Genomic DNA, 23881 nt, shown 5'->3' with positions numbered 1-23881 from the left:
GGGTGAACTTGTGAACAACAAAAGATTACCAATTTATTTATTTAGTTTTTTTAAGCTTTTATTTATTTATTTATTTATTTATTATTATTATTTTTTAATTTTTCATATATCTTTATTGATTTCAGACAGAGGAAAGGAGAGGGGGAGAGAGAGACAGAAACATCAATGATGAGAGAGTCACTGATCGAGCCCACAACCCGGGCATGTGCCCTGACTGGGAATCGAACCCCGATCGCCTGGATCCTAGGCCGACGCTCAACCGCTGAGCCACACCCGGCCGGGCAAGATTACCAATTTAGATATGGGACATTGTGCCCTGGCAGGATAGCTCCGTCGGTTAGGGCGTCGTCTTGGTACGCCAAGGTTGCAGGTTCGATCTCCAGTACGGGAACATATAAGAACCAACCAATGGCCCTGGCTGCTGTGGCTCAGCAGTTAGAGAGTCGGCCCTCAGACTGAAGGGTCCTGGGTTCGATTCCAGATAAGGCCACATGCTTAGGGTTGCGGGTTTGATCCCAAGCCCCCTTTCGGGGCGCATGCGGGAGGCAGCCAATCCATGCATGTCTCTCACGTGATGCGGCAGCCACAGAAAACTCTCACAGATGATCATGGAGATATGAAATCAAATTGTGTGGGGCGAGACCAAAGCCGTGAATGCAGGAAAATTCGTAGCCTGGGCCGCATCGGTTAGACAGCAGGAAATACTGCAAATCTCTGGCTCAGGATTCCATCTCAAGAATCTAGAACAAATTATCTTTCTAGGTGAAATTGAAAGGCGGCAAAAGGAGGGAAATGATGAAGGTAAGAGTGGAGATCACCCACAACCCAGGTACGTGCCCTGGACCGGGAATGGAACCTGTGACCCTTCGTTGTGTGGGCTGATGCTCTAACCACTGAGCCACACTGGCCAGGGCATCAGTGTCTGTGGGTTTAGAGCTGGTGGGTCAGGAACAGGGGACCTTCCCGGTAAGACTGGTCCCCAGGAGATGTCATTTATCTGGAATGGATTCCATCCAGGACTGTTCTGTTATGAACAGAGCTCCTGAGGCTCTGAAATCGTTTCTCCCCACCTCCTGGGACCAAGGCCTCCCTTCCGAAAAATCCAGAAAAAAAATGTATGTTTTCTTTCTAGATTATTGAGTCCACCAACATGCATTTCCAATCACACAAAAATCAGAACAATTCTGTCAAGAATTGATTTTGCACTCTGCCCCTCCCCTTGGGTCCTGGGCTATCCCTTCCTTCCATCCTTGCACAAAAATTGGGGACAGCTGGAGTCTTCAAATTGGGATGCCCAGGGCAACAAAGACCATATAAGGGGAGGGGTCCCTGTCCACACTTGGTTTTAAAACAATCACCATTCAGCCCAGCTGGTGTGGTTCAGTGGATTGAGCATCGACCTATGAACCAGGAGATCCGGGTTCGATTCCCGGTCAGGGCACATGCCTGGGTTGGGGGCTCGATCCCCAGCAGGGGGCGTGCAGGAGGCAGCCGATCCATGACTCTCTCTCATCATTGATGTTTCTCTCTCTCTTCCTCTCTCTCTAAAAACCAATTAAAAAAATTTTTTTTAAAAATCACCATTCAGACCCACTACATCTCCACATCCAAATCCTTTACAGTTCAAATCAAACTTAAGCAAATTTTCGAATGTTGGGTGAACAGGAGAAAAGCAAGTCCCAGTCCAAAATAAATCTTACTTTGTCCCGTCTACCCAGCAACCCCCAAACAACGGAAACACCCGTCTTAATATTCAACCCAGGTTCCGCAAACCCAGGGGCTTCCGTGTCCCACTTCTGCAGACACCCCTGTTGACGGCTGGGGCGTGACTCACAGGTGCACGAACCGTATGGAGGTCGCCTTTCATTAAATTCATAAGGAGCCCAGGCGGGCGTGGCTCAGCGGTTGAGCGTCGACCTACGATCCAGGCGATCGGGGTTCGATTCCCAGTCAAGACACAGGCCGGGGTGCAGGCCCGATCCCCAGTCAGGGGCGTGCAGGAGGCAGCCGATCAATGATTCTCATCATTGATGTTTCTATCTCTCTCTCTCCCTCTCCTTTCCTCTCTCTGAAATCAAGAAAGATATATTTGTTAATCTTTAACCGAGATATTTTTCCATTGACTTTTTAGAGATAGTGGAAGGGAGGGGGAGAGACAGAGGCAGAAATGCGGATATGAGAGACAGAGAGAGGCGCTGATGAGTTGCCTCCACATGCGCCCCGACTGGGCCTGGGGATCGAACCTGTAAAACCCAGGTACATGCCCTTGACAGGGGAATCGAACCTATGACCCTTGTGGTCCGAGGGCTGACCCTCTAACCACTGAGCCACCCCGGGCAGGGGGAATGGGGGGAAATCAGCTCAATCTGGATCCCGACGACCCTTTCTTCAGGAGAAACCTGTTAGCGCAGAGGCCCTGAGGGTGACGGAACTGAAACAGTTGTCCACGTGTGAATGCACACACCTGCTTTTGTTCTCCTGGCTCCAACGGTTTCAAACGGGGCAAACAAAAGAGTCCAACGTGCAGGGCACACGGGATGCTGGGAACAAATGAGTGGACAGAATGCAAGTTTGAGGATTTAAAAAAAAATTTTTTTTGGCTAATTCTCACGCAAGGATATTTTTTTCCATTGATTTCTACAGAGAGTAGAAAGGAGGGAGGGAGGGAGAGAGACAGAGAAACATGGATGTGACGGAGACACATCGATGGGTTGCCTCCCACACGAGCCCTGACTGGGGCCCGGGTTTGAACCTGGAACCCAGGTGCATGCCCTTGACCTGAAATCAAACCCTCCAGGCTTCGGTGCCCAGGCCGACGCTCTAACCACTGAGCCACACCGGCCAGGGTGATACCCCCCCCAGTCTTTAAACAGAGTTCCTCCCTCCCTCCTCCGTGGCTTATTTAAATGATGTCGCAGTTTCTAAAACCCCCAGAGTGCAGACTTTTTACCTTAGACCTTCAAAAAGGGTCCCCGGCAGATGCTTTTTTTTTTTTTTTTAAATAACAATTCACGGTGCGTTGAAACATATTTGCATCCCTTAAAACATATTAGCTGTCCGTCCTGAAGTTATTATTTTAGAAGGCCCAGAAAAAGGCCTTTGTGCTCATGCTGTAGGGCGGCCTTAAGAAAGGACCTCAAACTGGGCGGCCTAAAACAATAGAAATTTGTTCTGTCTCCATCCTGGAGACCAGACGTCTGAGATCCAAGTGTCCCAGGGCTGAGCTTCCTCCCTAGGCCCCAGGGGAGGGTCCTTCCTGCCTCTCCCAACTCCTGGGGCTCCAGGCATCCCCGGGCTGGTGGCCGCCTCCCTCCCGTCTCCGCCTCCATCTCCACGTGGCTTCCCCTCTGTGTCTGTCTCCACTTCTGTCTCTTACAAGGACCCTGTCCTTGGACGTCGGGCCCCCCTGACCCAGGACGACCTCATCTCAGATCCTTCACGTCACCCCATCTGCAGACACCCTGTTTCCCGATAAAGTCTCATTCCCCGGTTCCAAGGGTCAGGACCTATGTGTTTAGGGGGCCACCATTCAGCTGCCCCTGTGGCCTCGTTTCTGCAGGGCCAGCTGGGGAGGCGGCTGGCTCAGGAAGGGACAGCAGGTGGGGGCTGGAGGGACGAGGGGGAGGGGTCAGCAGGGCCGGGCATTTCCAGAAGGTCTTGTGTAGGGGAAGCAGTCAGGGTCCCCTGAGGCTGGATAGAAAGAGGAACCAGCCCCTAGTGGGGTTTGTCCCTTTGTCACCGACACAAACTCTGTGTCAGAAGTGGGGGGGGGGCGGCATAAGAATAGGTGTCCGCACATTTATTTTCTATGCATGTTACACTCACTGGGTGGTTGCCCCCACCGCCAGCCTATTAGATGAGTTTACTTCCAAATATAAAAATGAAAGCTAGCCCGGCCCGTGTGGCTCGGCAGCTGAGCGTCGACTTATGAACCAGGAGGTCACGGTTCGATTCCCGGTCAGGGCACAGGCCCGGGCTGTGCTCTCGATCCCCAGTAGGGGGCGAGCAGGAGGCAGCCGATCCATGACTCTCTCTCTCATCACTGACGTTTCTCTCTCTCTCTCCCTCTCCCTTCGTTTCTCGGAAATCAATCAATAAAATATTTTTTTTAAAAGTCAAAAAAAAAAAGAAAAGAAAGAAAGGTCAGCGTTGAAAATCCCCACTTGCCACAGGACAGAACCAAAATCAGCCACGAGCCGCGAAAGAGCAGACTGGGCTCGGGTTCAGATCCTGGGGACTCTCCCGGTTTAGCGCTGAAAGTCCCATCTCCTGGAAAATCCCTGGTCCCCAGAAACCCGGGCAGCTGGTGGCCGCAGCTGACAACCGTCTAGCTTGGGTGTGTCCAGGCGAATGTCACCGGGAGGCCAGACTCGGACACAGAACCTGGGGATGGGTCCTCGTGTCACAGTCGTTGTGGGCCCACGGGGAGGGAGCTGAGCTCTGAGCGGAGACTCAGAGGGCGCTGGCCAGGGGACGGACCCCAGACACACAAGTCACCTTCTCCTGGTTACGAGATGTCACCAAGAGCTTCCTAGGAACTTGGCTTGGCCTGAAAATTCCCAGCTGCTCCTGAACCTAAAAAGTCCCCACCCGCATTGGCTTCTGTCCCTCCTGCCTCCCTTTGTGTTGTGCGTGATTTCACGGGGCCACCGGGCTCCCGGGAACATGTCCCATCGCTGGGGCTGCCCCTGAGCAGAAAAACCCACGTCTGTGTGGGCAGCGCCCTATTGTCTCTGTGCACAGCCGTCCGAAAAGTGACTCAGGAATCCACAGATTCCTCTTTTCCTTGCCAAGGGCAAAGGGCTTCATTTTGGGTGTTGTTGTTTTTTAAATTTATCTATATGATCTCCAGGACTTGGTCACGGTCCTGAACCGAAACTCTGTCCCCATGAAACCGAAACTCCCCCCTTTTCCCTCCCCAGCCCCCGCCGGGGCCAGGAATAAAACCCGCAACCCCAGGTTCGTGTCCTTGACCAGGAATCGAACTTGGGACCCCTCCGTGCTCATGGCCCCGGCGCTCTAACCACTGAGCCACTCTGGCCGGGGCTCTACACTCTTCTGAAGTCATTTGCCCCTAAAGTTAAAAAAAAAAAAAAAGAGACAGAGAGAAGGCTGAGGTTTTATATTTTGATTTCTGTGGATGTTAGCAAAGCTTTTTGTTGTTAGTTTTGTTACAATTTTTAAAAAAGATTTGGGTTAATATGTAGTTTAATAATTCGTTACAGTATCCATAATAACTTATGTGATAATACTGGTTACACTGTGAGTCTTTGTTATACTGTTGCGATTGATTGTTATACAATGTTTCTTCCTAATTTTATTTTATTTATTTTTCCCTAATTGCAGAATGAGCAGTGTGTTAGTGTGGCAGGCCTGCCACAGGTTGCGGGCGGCTTCAACCACAGACAATCGCCTCCCGGTCCTGGAGGCTGGACGTCCGAGATCCAGGCGTGGGCAGGGCTGGTTCCTCGGGGTCCTGGGGTTTAGGGCTTCAACACGGTAAAACTCAGCCCGTGCGAAGGGAAATCTTAGCAAATATATAACAGTCCAGCTGCTTCCCTGACAATAGAGAGCATTTGAATGACAATCTAATCAGTTTTTCAATACTTCATCTGAACATAAATATTTAAAAAAAAATAAATTTAGTCCTGGCTGGTATGGCTCAGTGATTAGAGCATGGGCCACACACTGGAGGGTCTTGGGTTCGATTCCAGGGCATGTACCTGGGTTGCAGGTGCGATTCCTGCCCCCGGTCGGGGCAGGTGTGGGGGGCGACCAATGCATGTGTCTCTCTCACATGGATGTTTTTCTCTCTCCCTCCCTTCCCTCTCTCTAAAAATCAATGGAAAAAATATCCTCCTGTGAGGATTAACAAATAATAAAAATATAATAATATTAATTAATAAGATAGTCATCGAAAGTCGTGCTTAAAACTTCATTACATGGTCTCATCCTAAACTCACCCTCAGGAAATGATTCCTGCATATACTGAGGTGACACTTAATTTCTTTTAATTTCTTAATAACGTGTTGGTTTTTTGTTTTTTTTAAACAAATGTATTGTAAAAAACTTATGTAAAACCGGCTCCAGTGACCTTCTGTGCCCGCAGGGGCCCATCTGGAAACAGAGGAACCTCTCCCATCCATTGCGGCTCTGGGTTTCACAACCTTTGTGCGTTTAATTAAACCTGCAGATGACAGGGTGCCGTTAGAAGAGGCCCCATAGGGTCCCTGTAGGGTTGGAGACTGTGTCATCGGCGTGTGTCCGGTTGGGGGACGGGCCAGAGGATCCCCAGGAGGGCGGGGAGCTGGATCTTGGCTCCATTCCTGTCTGCAGCTTCCCCTGAAGGGCCCGTCTCCTCTGTGCCACAGTGAGGGTCCCCGCCGTCCGGCTCAGACCAGCTTCACCGGGTCAGCTCACTCAGGACCCCAACTGTAAGTCACTCATGAGATGGGGGGGGCAGGGAGGACAGTGTGCCCGGGGGGGCAAGGCACACCCAGGGGTGAGGGAAGTCTCTTTGTTTTAAAGATGCTGTTTAATTGGGGCAGGGTGCAGCTCAGCTCAGTTCAACGCCTTGTGCTATTTTAACCCGGGCCCCCCAAAGTCCTGCAAGGGTGTTTGTGGGACACGCGGAGAGAACACGGGGTCTGCAAGGGACTCCTCAGATGCGAGTGGGGGTGCCGGCGATGGTGGAGGCTGCTGTGGGAAAAAACAAAAACATTCTTACACATCTCGAGATGTTGAACCAGGAAATAGCATGAGTTAAGAAACTGGTCTAAGATCCATATCTGGAGACGGGCGGAGTGGGGTGTGGGGTGCCTCATGCACGTGGCTGCGGTGGAATTGTCGCGTGTTGCCCAGACAGAAAGTGTGGGTTTTGTGGGTGCCTCCTCTGGAATTCTGTCTGCCGACTCGGGGCACCCCTGCTCTGAGTGGGTGAGTTGTAACACTTTTGCTGGCAAGCAATGGACACTTGACTCACGCTGGCGTGGAAACTGTCCAATCGGATAATTAGGAATCTCGGTGCAGCTTCAGGCATGGCTTGATCCAGGAGCTGAAGTGGTTGTCGGCTCCCCTTCTCTGTCTCTTGCTCTCTGGTTTAGCTCCGTGTTTCTCTGTCTCCTGTAGCTTCAGGCTTTAGTGTCTTTTGAGGTAGGGTCACTCGTTCTGTGTGGAGGGAAAGAGGGATCCAGGCATCCCCTGGCCCCCTATCTTCTCAGAAAAAGAGAAAATAGATACTTTTTTCTCAGCACCCCCGAGTCACAGCTCCTGAAGGTTCTGTTGGGCTCTGCTAGGGTCCGAGGACCACCCCTTGGATCAATCCCTGTGGACAGATAGGGGGAGCACTGTGACTGGTCAAGCATGGGCCACACGCCTACTCCTGTGTGATTGACAGTCCTGTGGACCACACAGCTTGAAGGGGGAGGATCCAGGAGAGGGAGGAGTGCTGGGCGCAGAAGGGGGGATGGACCCCAAAACACAGCCGTCTTCTTTCTGTTCATTCATGCATGCATTCGCTCATCCATTCACTCTGCACCTATGGACATCATCCTGGGTGTCATGCATCCATCCATCCCCCCATCCATCCATCCATCCCATCCATCCATCCATCCACTCTACATATATGGATGTTATGCTGGGTGTTATCCATCCATCCATCCATCCATCCATCCATCCATCCATCCATCCCCATCCATCCATCCACCCATCCACCCATCCACCCACCCATCCATCCACTCTACATATATGGACGTTAATCTGGGTGTCATCCTTCCATCCATCCATCCATTCACTCTGCACGTATGGATGTCATCCTGGATGTCATCCATCCATTTATTCATTCTTTTGTTCATTCATTCACTCTACATCTATGGATGTCATCCTGGGTGTCATCCATCATCCATCCATCCATCCACTCTGCACCTATGGAAGTCATCTTGGGTGTCTTCCATCCATCCATTAATTAATTCACTCTGCATCTATAGAAGTCATCCTGGGTGTCATCCATCCATCCACCCACCCATTCATTCATTCGTTCACTCTACATCTATGGAAGTCATCTTGGGTGTCATCCATCCATTCATTCATGCATTCATCCATTCACTCTGCATCTATGGATGTCATCCTGGGTGTCATCCATCCATCCATCCATCCATCCATCTATCCATCCACTCTGCATATATAGATGTCATCCTGGGTGTCATTCATGCATTCTCTCTGCACTTATGGACATCACCCTGGGTGTCATGCACTCATCCATTCATTCATTCGCTCACTCCACACTTACTCAAAAAGTATTGTGTTTCTTTTATCAAGACCATCCTGTGTGTCCAGCTCTAACCTCAGGACGGCAGTGACCCATGCCTGGCCTGAAGGGGAGGGTCCTCGCCAGCAATCCTGGTGCAATGCTGTGTGTACGTGCACACTTTCTTGGAGAGGTCTGGCATGAACGCTGTCCTGGCAGGAAACAGGAAGGGGAAGGGTGGCCATGCATTCCCAAGGAACACACAGGCGCAGGGGGGTGAGGGGGTTGTTGGGCAGGAAAACAGGCGTCTGGGAGTCGGTCCCACTGGTGTGGGCATTCAGCCAGGTGGACAACAGTTCAGAGGGAGGGGACCAGCACACTCTCCTTGCCTGACACCAAGCTGGGACAATTGCCCAGATTTTGACTCATGGCCACTCACTGCTTCCCTCCTGGGTAGAATGTATCTGGGAGCCTCGCCAGGCCACTCCACTTCCACAGGTCATGACCCAGGCAGGCCGAGGGGTCCCTGGGGGGCTCTGCTGTCCAGCCCCAGATAGCCCGTGGGAATCTTGCTGAGACCTTCTCTTTTCTCCATTTCTTTTGAGTTGTCCTCAGAGCCACATTTTACACGTCTTCTTATCAAGGTGGATGACCTCAAGTGAGGACAGTTTTGCACTTTAGGGACAACCAGGACAGATAAAAGGTGGCCGGTGTTGCTCAGTGGTTAGAGCATCAGGCTGGGCACTGAAAGGTTGCTGGTTCAATTCCCAGTCAAGGACACGTACCTGGGTTGCAGGTTCGATCCAGGGCTCCTGTTGGGGTGCATGCAGGAGGCAACCAGTTGATGTGTCGCGTTCACATTGACGTCTCTCTCTCTCTCTCTCTCTCCCCCTCCCTCCCTCCCTTCCACTATCTCTAAGAATCAATAGGAAAAGAAATATCCTCCTGTGAGGATTAACAACAACAAACAACAAAAAGCTCGGGGCTTGAGTTCGGGAACCCTCGGGTGCCTCAGTTTCCCCATTTGTCAGGAGTGTCTTCCCAGGACAGTCCTAGTCTAAAACATGTACACACATTGACAGTGACACAGGTGCAAGGAGGGGAGAGGTGCAGTCCAAGGGCTCGAGAAACTCTTGGCCCGAGGTGTCCACGTCCCGTCCAGGGTCCCGATGCCAGGAAGAGAGCCTGTGGGCTTTGGGAAATAAGGGAGCAAGAACAGTATGAGCCCCCGGGGACCTCGGGTCCGTCAACACTGGCTTCCTGGATGGGAGCGTGATGTCATCTGTGAGGATGTTGAGGACGGCGGGGATGGAAGATCCACCCCTTCCTCCTGACCCGAGTCCTGCCTGAGATTCAATGGGCCACGGTGGCCACAGACCAGACGATGTGGGCAGCCACCTCTAGTGACCTGAGGGACACGGACAAGGCCGAGACTAAGGGGTGGAAACCGCAGAACGTGCAGCTGCCAGGGAGTCAGGAGTGCATGGTTAAAGGGGCCGACGAAGACTCAGAGAACTAAAGCAGAAATGTTTTTACGTTTCTCCTTGCAATTTGAGGCATTAAAAATAATAATAATAATAAGGTATAGTTTCTGCACAACATACAATCAACCTTGCAAAGTGTATAATTCACTGGCATTTAGCATATTCACCATGTTGTGCAACCAATATCTCTGCCTGGTTCCAGAACATTTTAATCCCCACCACCAAGGAGCCCTGTCCCTGTTAAGTCATCACCCCTCCCTCCCATCTCCCTCTCTCAGCCCCTGACAACCACTAATCCACTTTCTGTCTGTGGATTTTCCTGTTCTGGATGTTTCTTATACATAGAAAAAGACACTGTGTGGCCTTTTGTGTCCAGCTTCTTTCACTGAACACCCCGTGTTCAAGGTCCATCCATGTTGCAGCCTGTGGCAGAGCTTCACTCTTTTTCATGGCTGTGTAATATTCCATCGAATGGATGGACCCCATGCTGTTTATCCAGCCACCCATGAACAGACACTTGGGTTGCTTCCAATTTGGAAATGGTGACTAATTCTACCGTGAACTCAGGTGTACGTGTTTCTGCATGGATGTATGTTTTCATTTCTCTTGGGCTCTACTGAGGAGCGGAATTGCTGGGCCGCATAACAACTGTGTGTTCCATTGAGGAACTGCTGCATGGTTTCCATGGGGCAATTTGCAAAGAGAGAAGAGTTGAAGAGGACAGGGATGACCCTGGTCCTTGCTCGGAGAGTGCAGCAAGGCCTTTTGCTTCACCTGACCCCATGACTTCCTACCCCAGAGGGTTCGGCCTCACCTAGGTCCAACCTGACTTTTATGTAAGTGACGGCAATCAATCAATGTATTAACAACTTTCACCTGTGACAGGCCACACAAAGTGTGCTGATAATGCCATTTAAGCCCTCACATAGTCTTCTGAGTGATTAGTTCCTACATTTTGTGTTAAAAGTATGTCCCCCCAATTCTTGTCCACCCAGAACATCAGAGTGGGTTCTTATTTGGAAAGAGGGTCTTTGCAGATGGGATGAAGTTGAGGATCTGAGATGAGGTCATCCTGAGTCAGAGTGGCCCTACATCCAATCACAGGGTCCTTGTAAGAGAGAGAAGAGGCCCAGCCGGCGTGGTTCACTAGTTGAGCATCGACCCATGAACCAGGAGGTCACCGGTTCAATTCCCGGTCAGGGCACATGCCCAGGTTTCAGGCTCAATCCCAAGTGGGAGCATGTAGGAGGCAGGCGATCCATGATTCTCTGTCATCATTGATGTTTCTCTCTCTCTCCCTTTCCCTTCCTCTCTCTGACATCAGTAAAAATATGTTTTTGTTGTTGTTTTTAAAGAGAGAGACAGAAGGGGAGACACAGACACAGAGGAGAAGCCACATGGAGACAGAGGCAGAGATGGGAAAGTCTAGAGAAAGGATAAGATTAGATTGATAGGTAAAAGTGATAGATGATGATAGATAGACAGATGATAGGTAGATGGATAGATGATAGATAGATGACAGATGGATACATGAGTAGATGGATGGAAAAGTTAACCACATTTGCCCCAAATGCTTCTCCCTTGATGGTCTCATTTTAACCCACAATTTATCATCTTAAAGAAAGGTCTCACTTATCCATTAAACCTTCCCCTCGAAGCAACCAGCCCTACCGACACCTTGATTTTGGACATGTGGCCTTCAGGACTGTGAGGGAATAAATTTCCACTGTCAAAAGTCCCCAGCTTGTGAAAATTTGTTCAAGGTGGAAACTGGGCTCAAAGCAGGAGGCTCCTGTGTAAAGCCCCCCAGTTCCCCCTGGACAGACTTGGGACTTGAACCCCGATCTTGATAGCCCTGCAGTCCAGGCTGGTCCCCACCAAGTCATTGTGCCTCTGTGGGGCAGGTGATCTATTTCACACGGAAAATACAGGGGACTGGATATGTTTAGGGGATTTTCCGAATCATAAAGATCAGAATGGGGGCATAGGAAAACCAGAAACATATGGTCATGATGGGATACATGGAAAAGAAGAGAGTACCACATCCAATGATATTAGGGGACAAGTAAGCACTATTGACAATACTGGAGCAGCACAGAGGAGCAATATTAATAGAAATGCTGATGAGAATTTGAAAAGTGGGGATGTTGGAGATGCAAGTCAGAGTGAGAATGGCACTGTTGTTAAAGAAGATGAACATCAAGTATCTGGAAGCAGTAATAGTACAGGCTGGGAGGGTGGAGCAGATGGGAATTCCTGTAGAAATGAGAGTGAAACAAGTGAAATAACACCTCAGAAAGAAGGTGAGAGAAACGGTCATGAGGAGGCAGCTGTAACACCGGGGGCTTGCGATAGAGAAGATGCTGGCCTAGATAATTCTGATGGGAGCCCTAGCGGGGATGGAGCAGATGAGGGTGAAGACGGGGGCTCTGGTGATCATGAAGATGAAGAATCAGGAAATGGAAAAGAGGGCACTGATAACAGCAAGGGCCAGGAGGGTCAGAGTCATGTAAAAGAAGATGACAATGATACTAGCTTAGGCCAAAATTCAGTTAGTGGTGAAGACAGTCCTGAGGACAAAGAAGATCCCCATGATGTGGATGGAGACGATGTCTCCAAGAGTGAGGAGGATTCCGATGGTATTCCAGAAGAAAATGATAGCCCCCAAATAGAGGACATCCAAAAACCCAGTCTCAGAGAAAATAATAGTGTGGATAATGGAATTACCCAAGAATCAAAGCCAAGTACTAACGAGAAGAGCCAAGATAAGTTAGTTTGTGAAGTGGGTTTTTTTAAATGGCAGTTTAAATTCTCCCCTCCACCTACTAATGGTAGCACAAACATAATCATGACAAGCAGTCATGTATTTTTGTACCTAAATTACTTGAATATTTGATGGGAAAGCCAGAGTCCGTACTAGACTTTGATATAGAACAATTTAAAAAAATCAGACATTTCTGAAAACTTGGTCACAATTCTAGAAAAGTCTTCCTATGCTAAATAATGGCTGCACCATGTAATGGTTTATAAAAGTTCCTACTGGGTATAAATGTGGATGGGTTGTTATAACCTAAACATTAGAGCATTTTCAAGTGCTGAATACAGCACATTTTCACTAACATGTTTCTGAAGTACTGGAAGCTAAACTTCTGTTTCTCTGGTCACTTTCCTCAGTCATTTTTCCTCAGACCAATGCGATTTTCAGCATAACATTTACGACTTAATCATTCTTTTATCCATTGTTCTATAGGGAACAGAAATAGAAGGTCCCAGTGGTGGCAACAGAAACAATATTACCAAAGAAGCTGGGAAAGTCGATGGTGATAAAGAGAGTAAGGACAACATAGAGTGATTATGGGCAACAGAAGGACACAAGGAGAGGCTGACAGCATGCAAGAACCTGGTCAGAAAACAGAACCTGGAAATCAGGTTGAACACAGCCAAACAGACAGTGACAGTAACGGTGATGGATATGACAGTTATGAGCTTGACCGTGAATCCATGCAAGGAGATGATCCCAACAGCAGCGACGAGTCTAATGGCAATGATGATGCCAATTCTGAAGGAGACAACAGCAGCAGAAGCCGAGGAGATGCATCTTATAACTCTGATGAATCAAGAGATAACGACAATGACAATGACTCGGAAGGAGAAGATGAGGACAGTGACAGCACATCAGATGCTAATGATAGTGACAGTGATGGCAATGGCGACAACGGGAGTGATGATAGCATCTCAGACACAAGCAAACATAAGTCAGACAGCAGTGGTAGTAGTGACAGCAGTGACAGCAGTGACAGCAGCAAGAGCAGTGACAGGAAATCAGATAGTGACAGGAAATCAGATAGTGACAGGAAAGCAGGTAGTGACGGCAAATCAGGTAGTGACGGCAAATCAGGTAGTGACGGCAAATCACGTAGTGACGGCAAATCAGGTAGTCACGGCAAATCACGTAGTGACGGCAAATCAGGTAGTCACGGCAAATCAGGTAGCGACGGCAAATCAGGTAGTCACGGCAAATCAGGTAGTCACGGCAAATCAGGTAGTCACGGCAAATCAGGTAGTCACCGCAAATCAGGTAGCGACAGGAAATCAGGTAGCGACAGGAAATCAGGTAGGGACAGGAAATCAGGTAGCGACAGGATATCAGGTAGCGACAGGAAATCAGGTAGCGACAGGAAATCAGGTAGCGACAGGAAATCAGATAGCGACAGGAAATCAGATAGCGACAGGAAATCAGATAGCGACAGGAAATCAGGTAGTGACAGCAAATCAGGTAGTGACAGCAAATCAGGTAGTGACAGGAAATATCAGATAGTGACAGGAGAACAGGTAGTGACAAGAGAGCAGATAGTGACAGAAAAGCAGATAGTGACAGGAAAGCAGATAGTGACAGGAGAGCAGATAGTGACAGGGGAGCAGATAGTGACAGGAGACCAGATAGTGATAAGAAAGCAGATAGTGACAGGAAAGCAGATAGTGACAGGAAAGCAGACAGTGATAGGAGAGCAGATAGTGACAGGAAAGCAGATAGTGACAGGAAAGCAGACAGTGACAGGAGAGCAGACAGTGACAGGAGAGCAGATAGTGACAGGAGAGCAGACAGTGAAAGGAAAGCAGACAGTGACAGGAGAGCAGATAGTGACAGGAGAGCAGATAGTGACAGGAGAGCAGACAGTGACAGGAGAGCAGACAGTGAAAGGAAAGCAGACAGTGACAGGAAAGCAGATAGTGATAGGAGAGCAGATAGTGACAGGAAAGCAGACAGTGACAGGAAAGCAGACAGTGACAGGAAAGCAGACAGTGAAAGGAAATCAGATAGTGACAGGAAATCAGATAGTGACAGGAAATCAGATAGTGACAGGAAATCAGATAGTGATAGGAAATCAGATAGTGACAGGAAAGCAGATAGTGAAAGGAAAGCAGATAGTGACAGGAAAGCAGATAGTGACAGGAAAGCAGATAGTGACAGGAAAGCAGATAGTGACAGGAAATCAGATAGTGACAGGAAATCAGATAGTGACAGGAAAGCAGATAGTGACAGGAAAGCAGATAGTGACAGGAAAGCAGAGAGTGAAAGGAAAGCAGATAGTGACAGGAAATCAGATAGTGAAAGGAAAGCAGATAGTGACAGGAAATCAGATAGTGAAAGGACATCAGATAGCGACAGGAAATCAGACAGTGAAAGGAAAGCAGATAGTGAAAGGAAATCAGACAGTGACAGGAAAGCAGATAGTGACAGGAAATCAGATAGTGACAGGAAAGCAGATAGTGACAGGAAATCAGATAGTGACAGCAAATCAGTGGAAGTGATAGTGACAGTGATAGTGACAGCGAAATACAGATTTCCGGGGGAGGAGGAGAGGGGAGCAAGAACCAGAAGACCCGCAAACATCCGCAGCAACGGGGAACGAAGCCGCACTGGCGGGCTCAGTCCAAGGCCCCCTCCCTCAGAGGGAAACCTGAATGTTCCGCCTTCGGCACACGCGTGCTCGAAACATTCTGAAAAGATTTTGCTCCAGTGCAAATCTGAACATAAAGGAACAACTGAAGTCTTTAATACTTACGCAGACACCTCAAGTAATCACGTTCTACACGATACCTTCAATCGAAATGCCAAGTGCTTTAGAGGATGTGGCAAGTGAATACTTTTTATAAACAAGTGTGGCTTTGCCTTCACCTTTCGGGTAATTACATTTTCTGAATAGATGGTCTGCTCACTGCTGAGTAAAAGATGCTGTTACTGTATCCAGCTTGGCTACTAATTCATTTACTTTTTCTAAGAAGTGCACCTGTAACATAAAAAAGCAGCAATAATTTAACCTTTCTGGGAATAACCTTAGTAATTTTTGAATAGAGTAATTCCAAATTAGGGAAATCCTAGAGTGTGAGAGAGGAATTCAGAGGCTGAATTACACAAAACTGATACCTACTATAACATTCCTGCAAACCACTGGAAATTTAGCAGGAAGTCCCCCAAACTATTGACAAAACTGATGTAGTGCGTAGAACAGTGTCTCGCCTCTAGTAGCCACTCTCCAAATATTAATAAATAAAGGAAGCCACGAATGAAGGACTCGGGGTGGGGGTGGGGTGGTGTTCAGTTTTTGAACTCTGTTTAGTGAAATCAGTTGTCTCACCAAATCCAACTTAGTTCACATTTCACTTTTAAACCCCCACAAACCAAAATTTCCAGATCAGACCTTGAGACTCTCTTCTCACTATTAGTCCCTTTAATAAAGCCAACAGTTGCTAGTGGGAAGTGCTTGGAAACTACTCTTTTTTATTTGAGCCATATGTGCAGCTAAAATCTGAGCGGGGACCCTTCATGAGCCTTTGTATAAATAAGGGTACTTTTTAGTTTCCAGATGAAGCCCAAACGCTAGAATGTGAGGATCTCAAAGATGAATGAGTCTAGACTATGCGATTTCATAGGGTGGAGATATACTTTATTACTCAAACTAGGACACCTTTGAGTAATAATAGGGGTGCTATCAATAATTACTTGGGGACAGGAGGTGTAAGTCAAACTGCCCGGGGACACTGGGAGATATAATAACTATAGCCATAAAACTTTAGGGTATGTTTTTAAGGTTTAGTAGCAATGATTTGTCATTTCCTTCTTTTTCCATTTAGGCAATTATTTTAGGTTTTTCTAGTTCAAAGGTAAACATCTATATAGCAAAGTTTTGGATGCAACTTTTTAAATGTTAATTTTCAACCAGGTATTAGTTGACAATTTATATTCTAAGATTAGGCATATTTTACACAAAGAGTTTCAATAGGTTATTTTTTCTGCTTCCTTCCTCCTGTAAGCAAGAGTTTATTAGTTAAGAGATCAATATTGCAAGGAATGTTTCTGAAGGCTTTAACGATACTGCTACTCATAAACTACTCGATAGCTCAAAATACTGTGAAATTTCAGGATTTCAAATTATCACAGTCATGTAAATCGCTACAAACTTCTTTCATGAAAATATGCTTTAGATTTTGAACTCCTTTAAGGTTCAGGGTTTTGTTTTGTTTTGTTTTTTAAATTTAAGTGTGGTTTCTAGTATTTGTCCCACCTATTTCAACAGGTTGTGATGAGCACTCACTCAGGCAGTGGATGTGAAACTTTATAAGTTGTACACGACATGTAAATGAAAGAGATAATGAATTCTGGTGTTATAATAAACATCTATCTATATGACTGTTCACAAGGAAATCTCCCTTTATCTTAATGAGTTTGCAAGTACTTCCTCCGTCTATCATATGTTTAAAAATTAACTTTTTAATTGAAAAATTAATCTATGTATGTACATAAAATAAAAAATTCAAACACTAAAAAGGTATACAAAAATATTAAATCTCAAAAAAATTACATCTCCATCATCCCAGACCCCCAGTACTATATTTCTCTTCTCTAGAGGCAATTCCCACTACTTATATCCTTTGCAACTTTCCAGAAATATTCTATACACATATAAGCACATATGCTCCCCTTTTAGAACACATGGAGGTCTGCTATACACAATGTGATTATTTTACTGTTTTTTAAAACAATATATTTTTATTGATTTCAGAGAGAGCGGAAGGGAGAGAGGGTTAGAAACATCAATCAGTCTCGAGCGAGGGCTGAACTCACAGCCTTCGGGTGCGCGGGACGAAGCCGCACCAACCGAGCCGCCTGCCAGAGCTGCTTCTCTTTTAAATAGTAACAACAGTAACCTTTAAACACTGACTCTATTAAGAAATAAACATGAACTTGATTTAACACATCATATTACATTTATTTCAAAGCCTAATCCAGTCAGTCATAGGGCTTATGTCTGTCTCTAGGACTCAGTATATGGCCCACGTTAGGCCTTCAAATGTTTGTTGAATGAATGAATGAATCACAGTTTCCATATAACTTCTTAGTCCCTAAAAAAAAAAAAAAAAAAAAAAAAAAAAAAAAAAAAAAATCAACATTTGACCTAAAAAACTAATTTTTTGGCCAATTGACATTAGGGTTTTAAAAGCTGTATTAAAAACACTTCTACTTAGGATAGCTAGAGATTTTTACTTCTGTCCCACTCCTTTTCCATTTTACAATAGGATAGGTTTGAAAAATGAAAGACATGTTACTAAAAAATTGGCAAACTGAGGTGGAAATTTGATAATTCTCTGGTTGCTTTGGTAGGTTTCGATAAGAAATCAGATAACTCGGATTTTAAAAATCCAGCATGGGCTTTTAAACAGGGCTTTAATTAGGCTTTGCTTTTTGCCTTTTAAAAATTTGTCCAAATTAACTAGGTAATTGTTAAATACAGGAAATAATCTAAAGGGGATTCAGACAATTCTTAAGCCTCTGCTTTCAGGCTGACAAAACTGAGGCCATTTCTATAGGAGTCTTTTGAGCCATTTACCTACTTGTGGAGACAGTGACAAGCACCACAGGGCATCGTGCAATTGCTCTGGAGTGGATCTGAAAGGGAGCTAATGTGGCCAGATTTCTGGATTGCAGCTTAGAAATGGGCTGCACATAACCCTGGCCTTCACTACAGGTACCTTCCAGGATACCATGGCTCCTCCAAATCACAGTGTAGACTGGCCTTCTGCAAAGTCTATGTAATAATTAGGTTGGGGACTACAAAGTATGGTATAACCCTTGCTTACTAAACAGCTACCTTTCAACATCTATGCCCAGAGCTCTGCATTATACTTGTCCTGAGCTCACCTCAGTCTTGTTTTTAATCTACAGTATTTTGGAAGGAGGTTTTGACTTTCTGCTGGACAGCTACAAGAGTAAGTCCTGTCCCCCTTTTTAAAAATCCTCACCCAACGATATTTTTTTCCATTGATTTTTACAGAGTGGAAGGGAGGGAGAGAGAGAGAGAGGGAGAGAGAGAAACATTGATTTGAGTGAGACACATCGATTGGTTGCCTCTCACACGAGCACTGACTGAGGTACATGCCCTTGACCTGGGGTATGTGCCCTTGACCTGGAATAGAACCTGAGACCCTTAGGTTCGCAGGCGGATGCTCTAACCACTGAGCCAAACTGGACAGCTCCCTCCTGCCCCCCACTTTTTTCTCTCCCTGGAACTGTGTCCTCTCTCCTGTGAAGAAATGCAAATAACTTACTGAGATTTTATTATGTTTCCACTATCAACACAAAATTCAATAAAGGCTATTTTATAACACACAGTATTTTAATCTATAAACCAAGTGGGAGTTCATGAAATAGGAGTAAAACTTTCCTTCCTTTCTATAGTAATGGTATCATTACATCAAGCAATCCAATTTGCAGTAAATAGGAATTTAAATTTTTGATTCACATGGACTATATGATGTCTATTCCAAGGTATCAAAATGTATATTAGACCATTTCTGAATGTGAGTCTAACAGGAATAAAGGATCATATATTTAGAAGTCCCTTATAGTAATTGCTATAATTTATTAAGAGATTGCTACAAACCCAGGACAGTGCCAGGTATTGCTTACACTAATAAGTATTTATTAATCAACAATATTCATGAAAAGTGTTTTTCTGTGCTATGGATTGGACTACAATGATCACTAAGACATGCTCCTGGGTCTCAGGAGCTTTCAGTAGGGCAGGGGAACGTGTAAGTAGTCAGGCTATTTGAAAACAGTACAATAAACTAGCCATGAGGTATGCAGAAGCTGATGTGTGCAAAAAAGAGACACCAAATGCCCTCTGAAATGGGGCCAGAGAAGGCTTCTCAGAGAAGATCTTTCTGCTTAGATAGTTGGGGTAATCCTTAAGTGCAGGTATTATTATCTCAGATGGAGGAAACAAGGCTTAACAAAATCCTTACATTTCTCAAACTCACACTGCAAGTAGCAAAGGTAGAATTCTAATCCAGGACCCTAAATCCAAACGCCATGTTCTTTCCATTAGCCTAGGCTCCCTCTCGTCTGTCCCTTACAGTCTAGAAGAGCCCATGATAAGTGTTTCATCTTTTAAACACGGTCTTAGCACAATTAGTTAACACTTGATTAAAACTATTCAGAAGAGAGAGATTATTACCATCAGGAACAGCAGAAGGACAAAGTTATGGTTATGACTTTGTGGCTACGTGGCTGTTCCCCTTCACTGGCAGAGGCAGAAAGAGTCTAGGTGGCTCCATTGGCGCCGAGCCTGATGATGCCCATATGTCTCCGTGACCACTCTAGGTATGTCTCTAGGACCACTCCAGGGTGTTCTGGAACACTGAGTCTTGACAGCCACCTTCTCATGTTCGATAAATACTCCGTGCCCAGGAAGAAGGCAAATGCTTACAAATGAAATAATCCATTACTGTGGTTATTATCTTTTGCTCTATAAGTAATTTTGTGCTATTCTTTTTTTAAAAAAACAGCCATTAACTAATATTTCTAAGGAAAACGAAGATAATCACATATTTTTGCATTTGGGCAGCAGCATGGGCCATTCCAGTAAGTATGCCTTCCTCAGAAAACCTCCTTACTTTGCTATCTCTTTCACCTAACATCATACATATACATGTATATATTTACTTAAGACTTCGCAGATAAGCTGAGCCTAAACATTTAGATTTGCATGAAAGACTCAACAAGATATCTCTGGGGTCTCAACAAAACCAAACATGACTCCAAGTTCATGCTCCCATTCTTCCAATCAAAACTCATGCTGCTCAGGAGGGTTCTTATTTAAAAATTCATTCAGGTCAACTTACATTCCATGTCCAGAAATCATGAAGACTTCGTTCATCTCTGCTCATGCGCTCTGAACTTCATTCTAGTATCCATGAAAGAAGCTTTCAAGACAGAAAAATATGGAAAGATTTTTTTTTTAATATAGGAGACAACGAACATTTTTACTCAGTTATTTTTTATATGCTCACTGTAGAAAATTTGGAATATACAGATAAACACCAACAAAGAAAAATTAAGAAAATTCCACCATTCGTAATATTATTAGCCAGCCGCTATGGTGAACGTTTTGATATGTTTTCGTAATACCAAACACTTTGGTATTTCTGTAATTGAGTATTTTCTCAGCTATTTCAAATAGGCTCTGAAAGAGCACAGAAGTAGCCTATGACTTGGTTTTCCTTCTGCGCTGGCTCTGGTCATGCCAAGTATTCTCCGAGGGGTTTTGGCCAGGTTTATACTTAGGGTGGGTCTTGTGCTTTGCAAGAGGCTCTTGTGCAGAAATACCAAAGGTCTATCTTTTCATCTTTAGAAGGGAACGTTCCTCTTCTATAGCCGAGATGAATGGCCTGGTTAATTCTTCCATAAAATTGGCAACACCACTGTGAAAACTATCTGTGTGCTAGTTTAAATTCCACGTAAGCCCTGTAAACAGTCATTTCTCTTTTCTACGGGATTGGAGCATACTTCGGGCCCGACCCCCCAATGACTCCCCGCCCGCGGCCCCTTCCGGCGCCCCACAGACGCCGACCCCGGGCCCTTCCGGCGCCCGAGACCCCGGCCCGCGCTCCCTCCGGCGCCCCACAGACCCCGACCCTCGTCCCCTGCTGGTCCCCCAATGACTCCCCGCCCTCGCCCCCTCCCGGCGCCCCCGGCCCGCGCTCCCTCCGGCGCCCCACAGACCCCGACCCTCGTCCCCTGCTGGCCCCCCAAAGACTCCCCGCCCTCGCCCCCTTCCGGCGCCCCAGAGACCCCGGCCCGCGCTCCCTCCGCCGCCCCACAGACGCCGGCCCCGGGCCCTTCCGGCGCCCCAGAGACCCCGGCCCGCGCTCCCTCCGCCGCCCCACAGACGCCGACCCCGGGCCCTTCCGGCGCCCCAGAGACCCCGGCCCGCGCTCCCTCCGGCGCCCCACAGACCGCGACCCTCGTCCCCTGCTGGCCCCCCAATGACTCCCCGCCCTCGCCCCCTCCTGGCGCCCCCGGACCGCGGCCCCTTCCGGCGCCCCAGAGACCCCGGCCCTCGCTCCCTCCGGCGCCCCACAGACGCCGGCACCCGGCCCCTTCCGGCGCCCCAGAGACCCCGGGCCGCGCTCCCTCCGGCGCCCCGCAGACCCCGACCCTCGTCCCCTGCTGGCCCCCCAATGACTCCCCGCCCTCGCCCCCTCCCGGCGCCCCCGGACCGCGGCCCCTTCCGGCGCCCCAGAGACCCCGACGCCTCGCGGCCCCGCCCCCGGCCCCGGCCCCGGCCCCGGCGGGAGGGGGCGCTCACCGGCTCGGGGCACCGTCTGCGTCCCCCGACGCCGCCGCCCTGGCCCCAGCTCGCTGCGCCCCCCGACGACCCCGGCAGGCGCGGCCTCTCGTCCGGAGCCGACCCCGTCCGCCGGATGCGCCCCTGACGCGCCGCGCCGCCGCTGGCCCTGCCGCTGCCCGGCCCTGTGACGCACTTCCGCTTCCGGCGCTCGGGGCCGGCGGAAGCGGCCGCGCGGCGGCTCCAGGGCTCTCCTCCCGGCACGGCCCCGCCCCTAAGGCGGGACTTCCGGCGCGGGCCCGGGAGGAGGCGGGCCGGACCCGGCTCTGCACTGCGCGTGCGCGAGTGCGCCCCGCCTCCCCCAGGGTCAAGCGAACACCTGCCCCCAAGTGCGGGCGGCGGCCGGAGGGGGCGCCCGTCCGCTTTAAGGCGCAGGCACCTAAATTATGATGATAATCGTGTGTAACACAGCAATATGCATTCCCTGCAAATTCTTTACTATCCACTCCTCTGTTTATTTTATTATGCATGTTAATTTACCATACATCCTACAATCTAATCATACATTTTTATTACCTAGCCATGCACCTATGAATTACTTCATTTATTACATATGGTGATTGGTGATCCATCATCGCTAATTCAGCTATAGCACTTAAATTATTTACTATAGAACCAAGCATTTATTAATTACTTTAATTATTTATTACGTCTTGATTGTCTAGATTAGACATTTCCCTCCAGGTTGCATTACATTCTTATGTGTTTATATAGAAGACCATAATGCAATTTAAACATATGCTATTTTAAGTGTTTCCTATTCTCATGTTCTATGTGCTATTTATTTTTGATACCATAAAATTTAAAAATAAAAATGTTACAGTTTACACATAATACTTAATATAATTTTATATATTTATATAGTATATCCTTATATAACATATTCTTATATGGTTACATAATTGAATTATGAATTGGCCAATTACAATTTATTAAACTCCCACATTATGCCAGATCCTGCACCAGACGTGTGCTTATAATGCTCCTAAGATGTCACGGAAGTCCCCGAACTGAAAATGTAGGCTCGGAAAACAAGAACAGGGACCCTCCGTTATTAAACACAGGTGCCCAGGCATTACCATCAGAGAGGGGAGGGTGGGAAAGGGGACCCCATTTCAAGTCAAGTTTTAAACAGAAAAGGGCTCCCGGGGCATTTCTGGGCATCTGCTATATGGGCCTTGTATGGTCCTATTCACACACTGTTCACAGAGACAAGTAGGACTTTTAAAAAAATTTTTAGAGACTGTAAAGGACGGAGGGGGAGAGAGAGAGAAACATCAATGTGAGAGAGACACATCCATTGGTTGCCTCCCCCACGAGCCGCATCCAGGGCCCTGGATCGAACCTGCAATCCAGGCACGTGCCCTTGACTGGGAATCGAACCCTTGACCCTTTGGTGTCCTGGCCGATGCTCTAACCACCGAGCCCACTGGCCCGGGACTGAAGGGTGGCGGGTTCCATCCCAGTCAAGGGCACATACCTAGGTCGCAGATTCGATCCCAGGCCCTGGTTGGGGCATGTGTTGGAGGCGACCAATCTATGTGTCTCTCTCACATCAATGTTCCTTCCACTCCCTCTAAAAAAAAAAAAAAAATCAATGGAAAAAATATCCTCGAGTGGGGATTAACCAAAAGAATCAAAAATAAGAAATAAAAATAAAATCTCTACTCAGCTGTAGAAGTCAGAGACGTCAGAGAGATTTGAAGGAGCAGAAACACGGCCTGGAGGCCTCGAGGAAGGACACGGCCTTGTACACTTTTAAACTGTTCCAGCCTGACCCTTACCCCTAATCCTGGCCTCAAACCAGAGGCCGCACCTAATCTTACCTATAACCTGAGTCGTAACCTTAATACCAACCTCAACACTGGTGCTGAGCTCAACCCTAACCCGAAACCGAACGCCACTCGTCCTGACCTCAACCCAAATCCTAACTCTAAACCTAACCCAGCTGTCCGCTCATC

The 23881-nt window shown here is 47.5% G+C and overlaps 1 protein-coding gene and 1 long non-coding RNA gene across 4 annotated transcripts; one reads left to right on the top strand and one right to left on the bottom strand.

Annotated features, from left to right (window-relative positions):
* Positions 1–5631: 5631 nt before the first annotated feature.
* On the bottom strand, positions 5632–22025 carry LOC308551975. 2 transcript variants are annotated; one of them, XR_013998081.1, is made up of 4 exons: positions 21882–22025; positions 20416–20496; positions 8342–8457; positions 5632–7324 (listed from the first exon to the last, which is right to left on the bottom strand). It is a non-coding gene; the product is annotated as an uncharacterized lncRNA (long non-coding RNA). The 2 variants fall into 2 exon arrangements; XR_013998082.1 differs by lacking the exon at positions 8342–8457.
* LOC308551971 (uncharacterized protein) lies at positions 6294–16638 on the top strand. 2 transcript variants are annotated; one of them, XM_081126899.1, is made up of 2 exons: positions 6294–6434; positions 12980–16638. In XM_081126899.1, the coding sequence occupies exon 2, from the start codon at positions 13084–13086 to the stop codon at positions 15040–15042; it is 1959 nt and encodes a 652-aa protein (XP_080983025.1). In that variant the 5' UTR covers positions 6294–6434; positions 12980–13083; the 3' UTR covers positions 15043–16638. The 2 variants fall into 2 exon arrangements, with proteins under 2 accessions (XP_080983025.1, XP_080983026.1); XM_081126900.1 differs by lacking the exon at positions 6294–6434 and adding an exon at positions 10293–10565 and having other exon boundaries at positions 12980–15521.
* Positions 22026–23881: the final 1856 nt, after the last annotated feature.

The sequence above is a fragment of the Miniopterus schreibersii genome (genome assembly GCF_964146895.1).
Source record: "Miniopterus schreibersii genome assembly, chromosome: Y".
NCBI classification, from domain to species: Eukaryota; Metazoa; Chordata; class Mammalia; order Chiroptera; family Miniopteridae; genus Miniopterus; species Miniopterus schreibersii.
The sequence above is the reverse complement of the archived record's forward strand: the minus strand, read 5'-3'. Positions and strand labels throughout refer to the sequence as shown.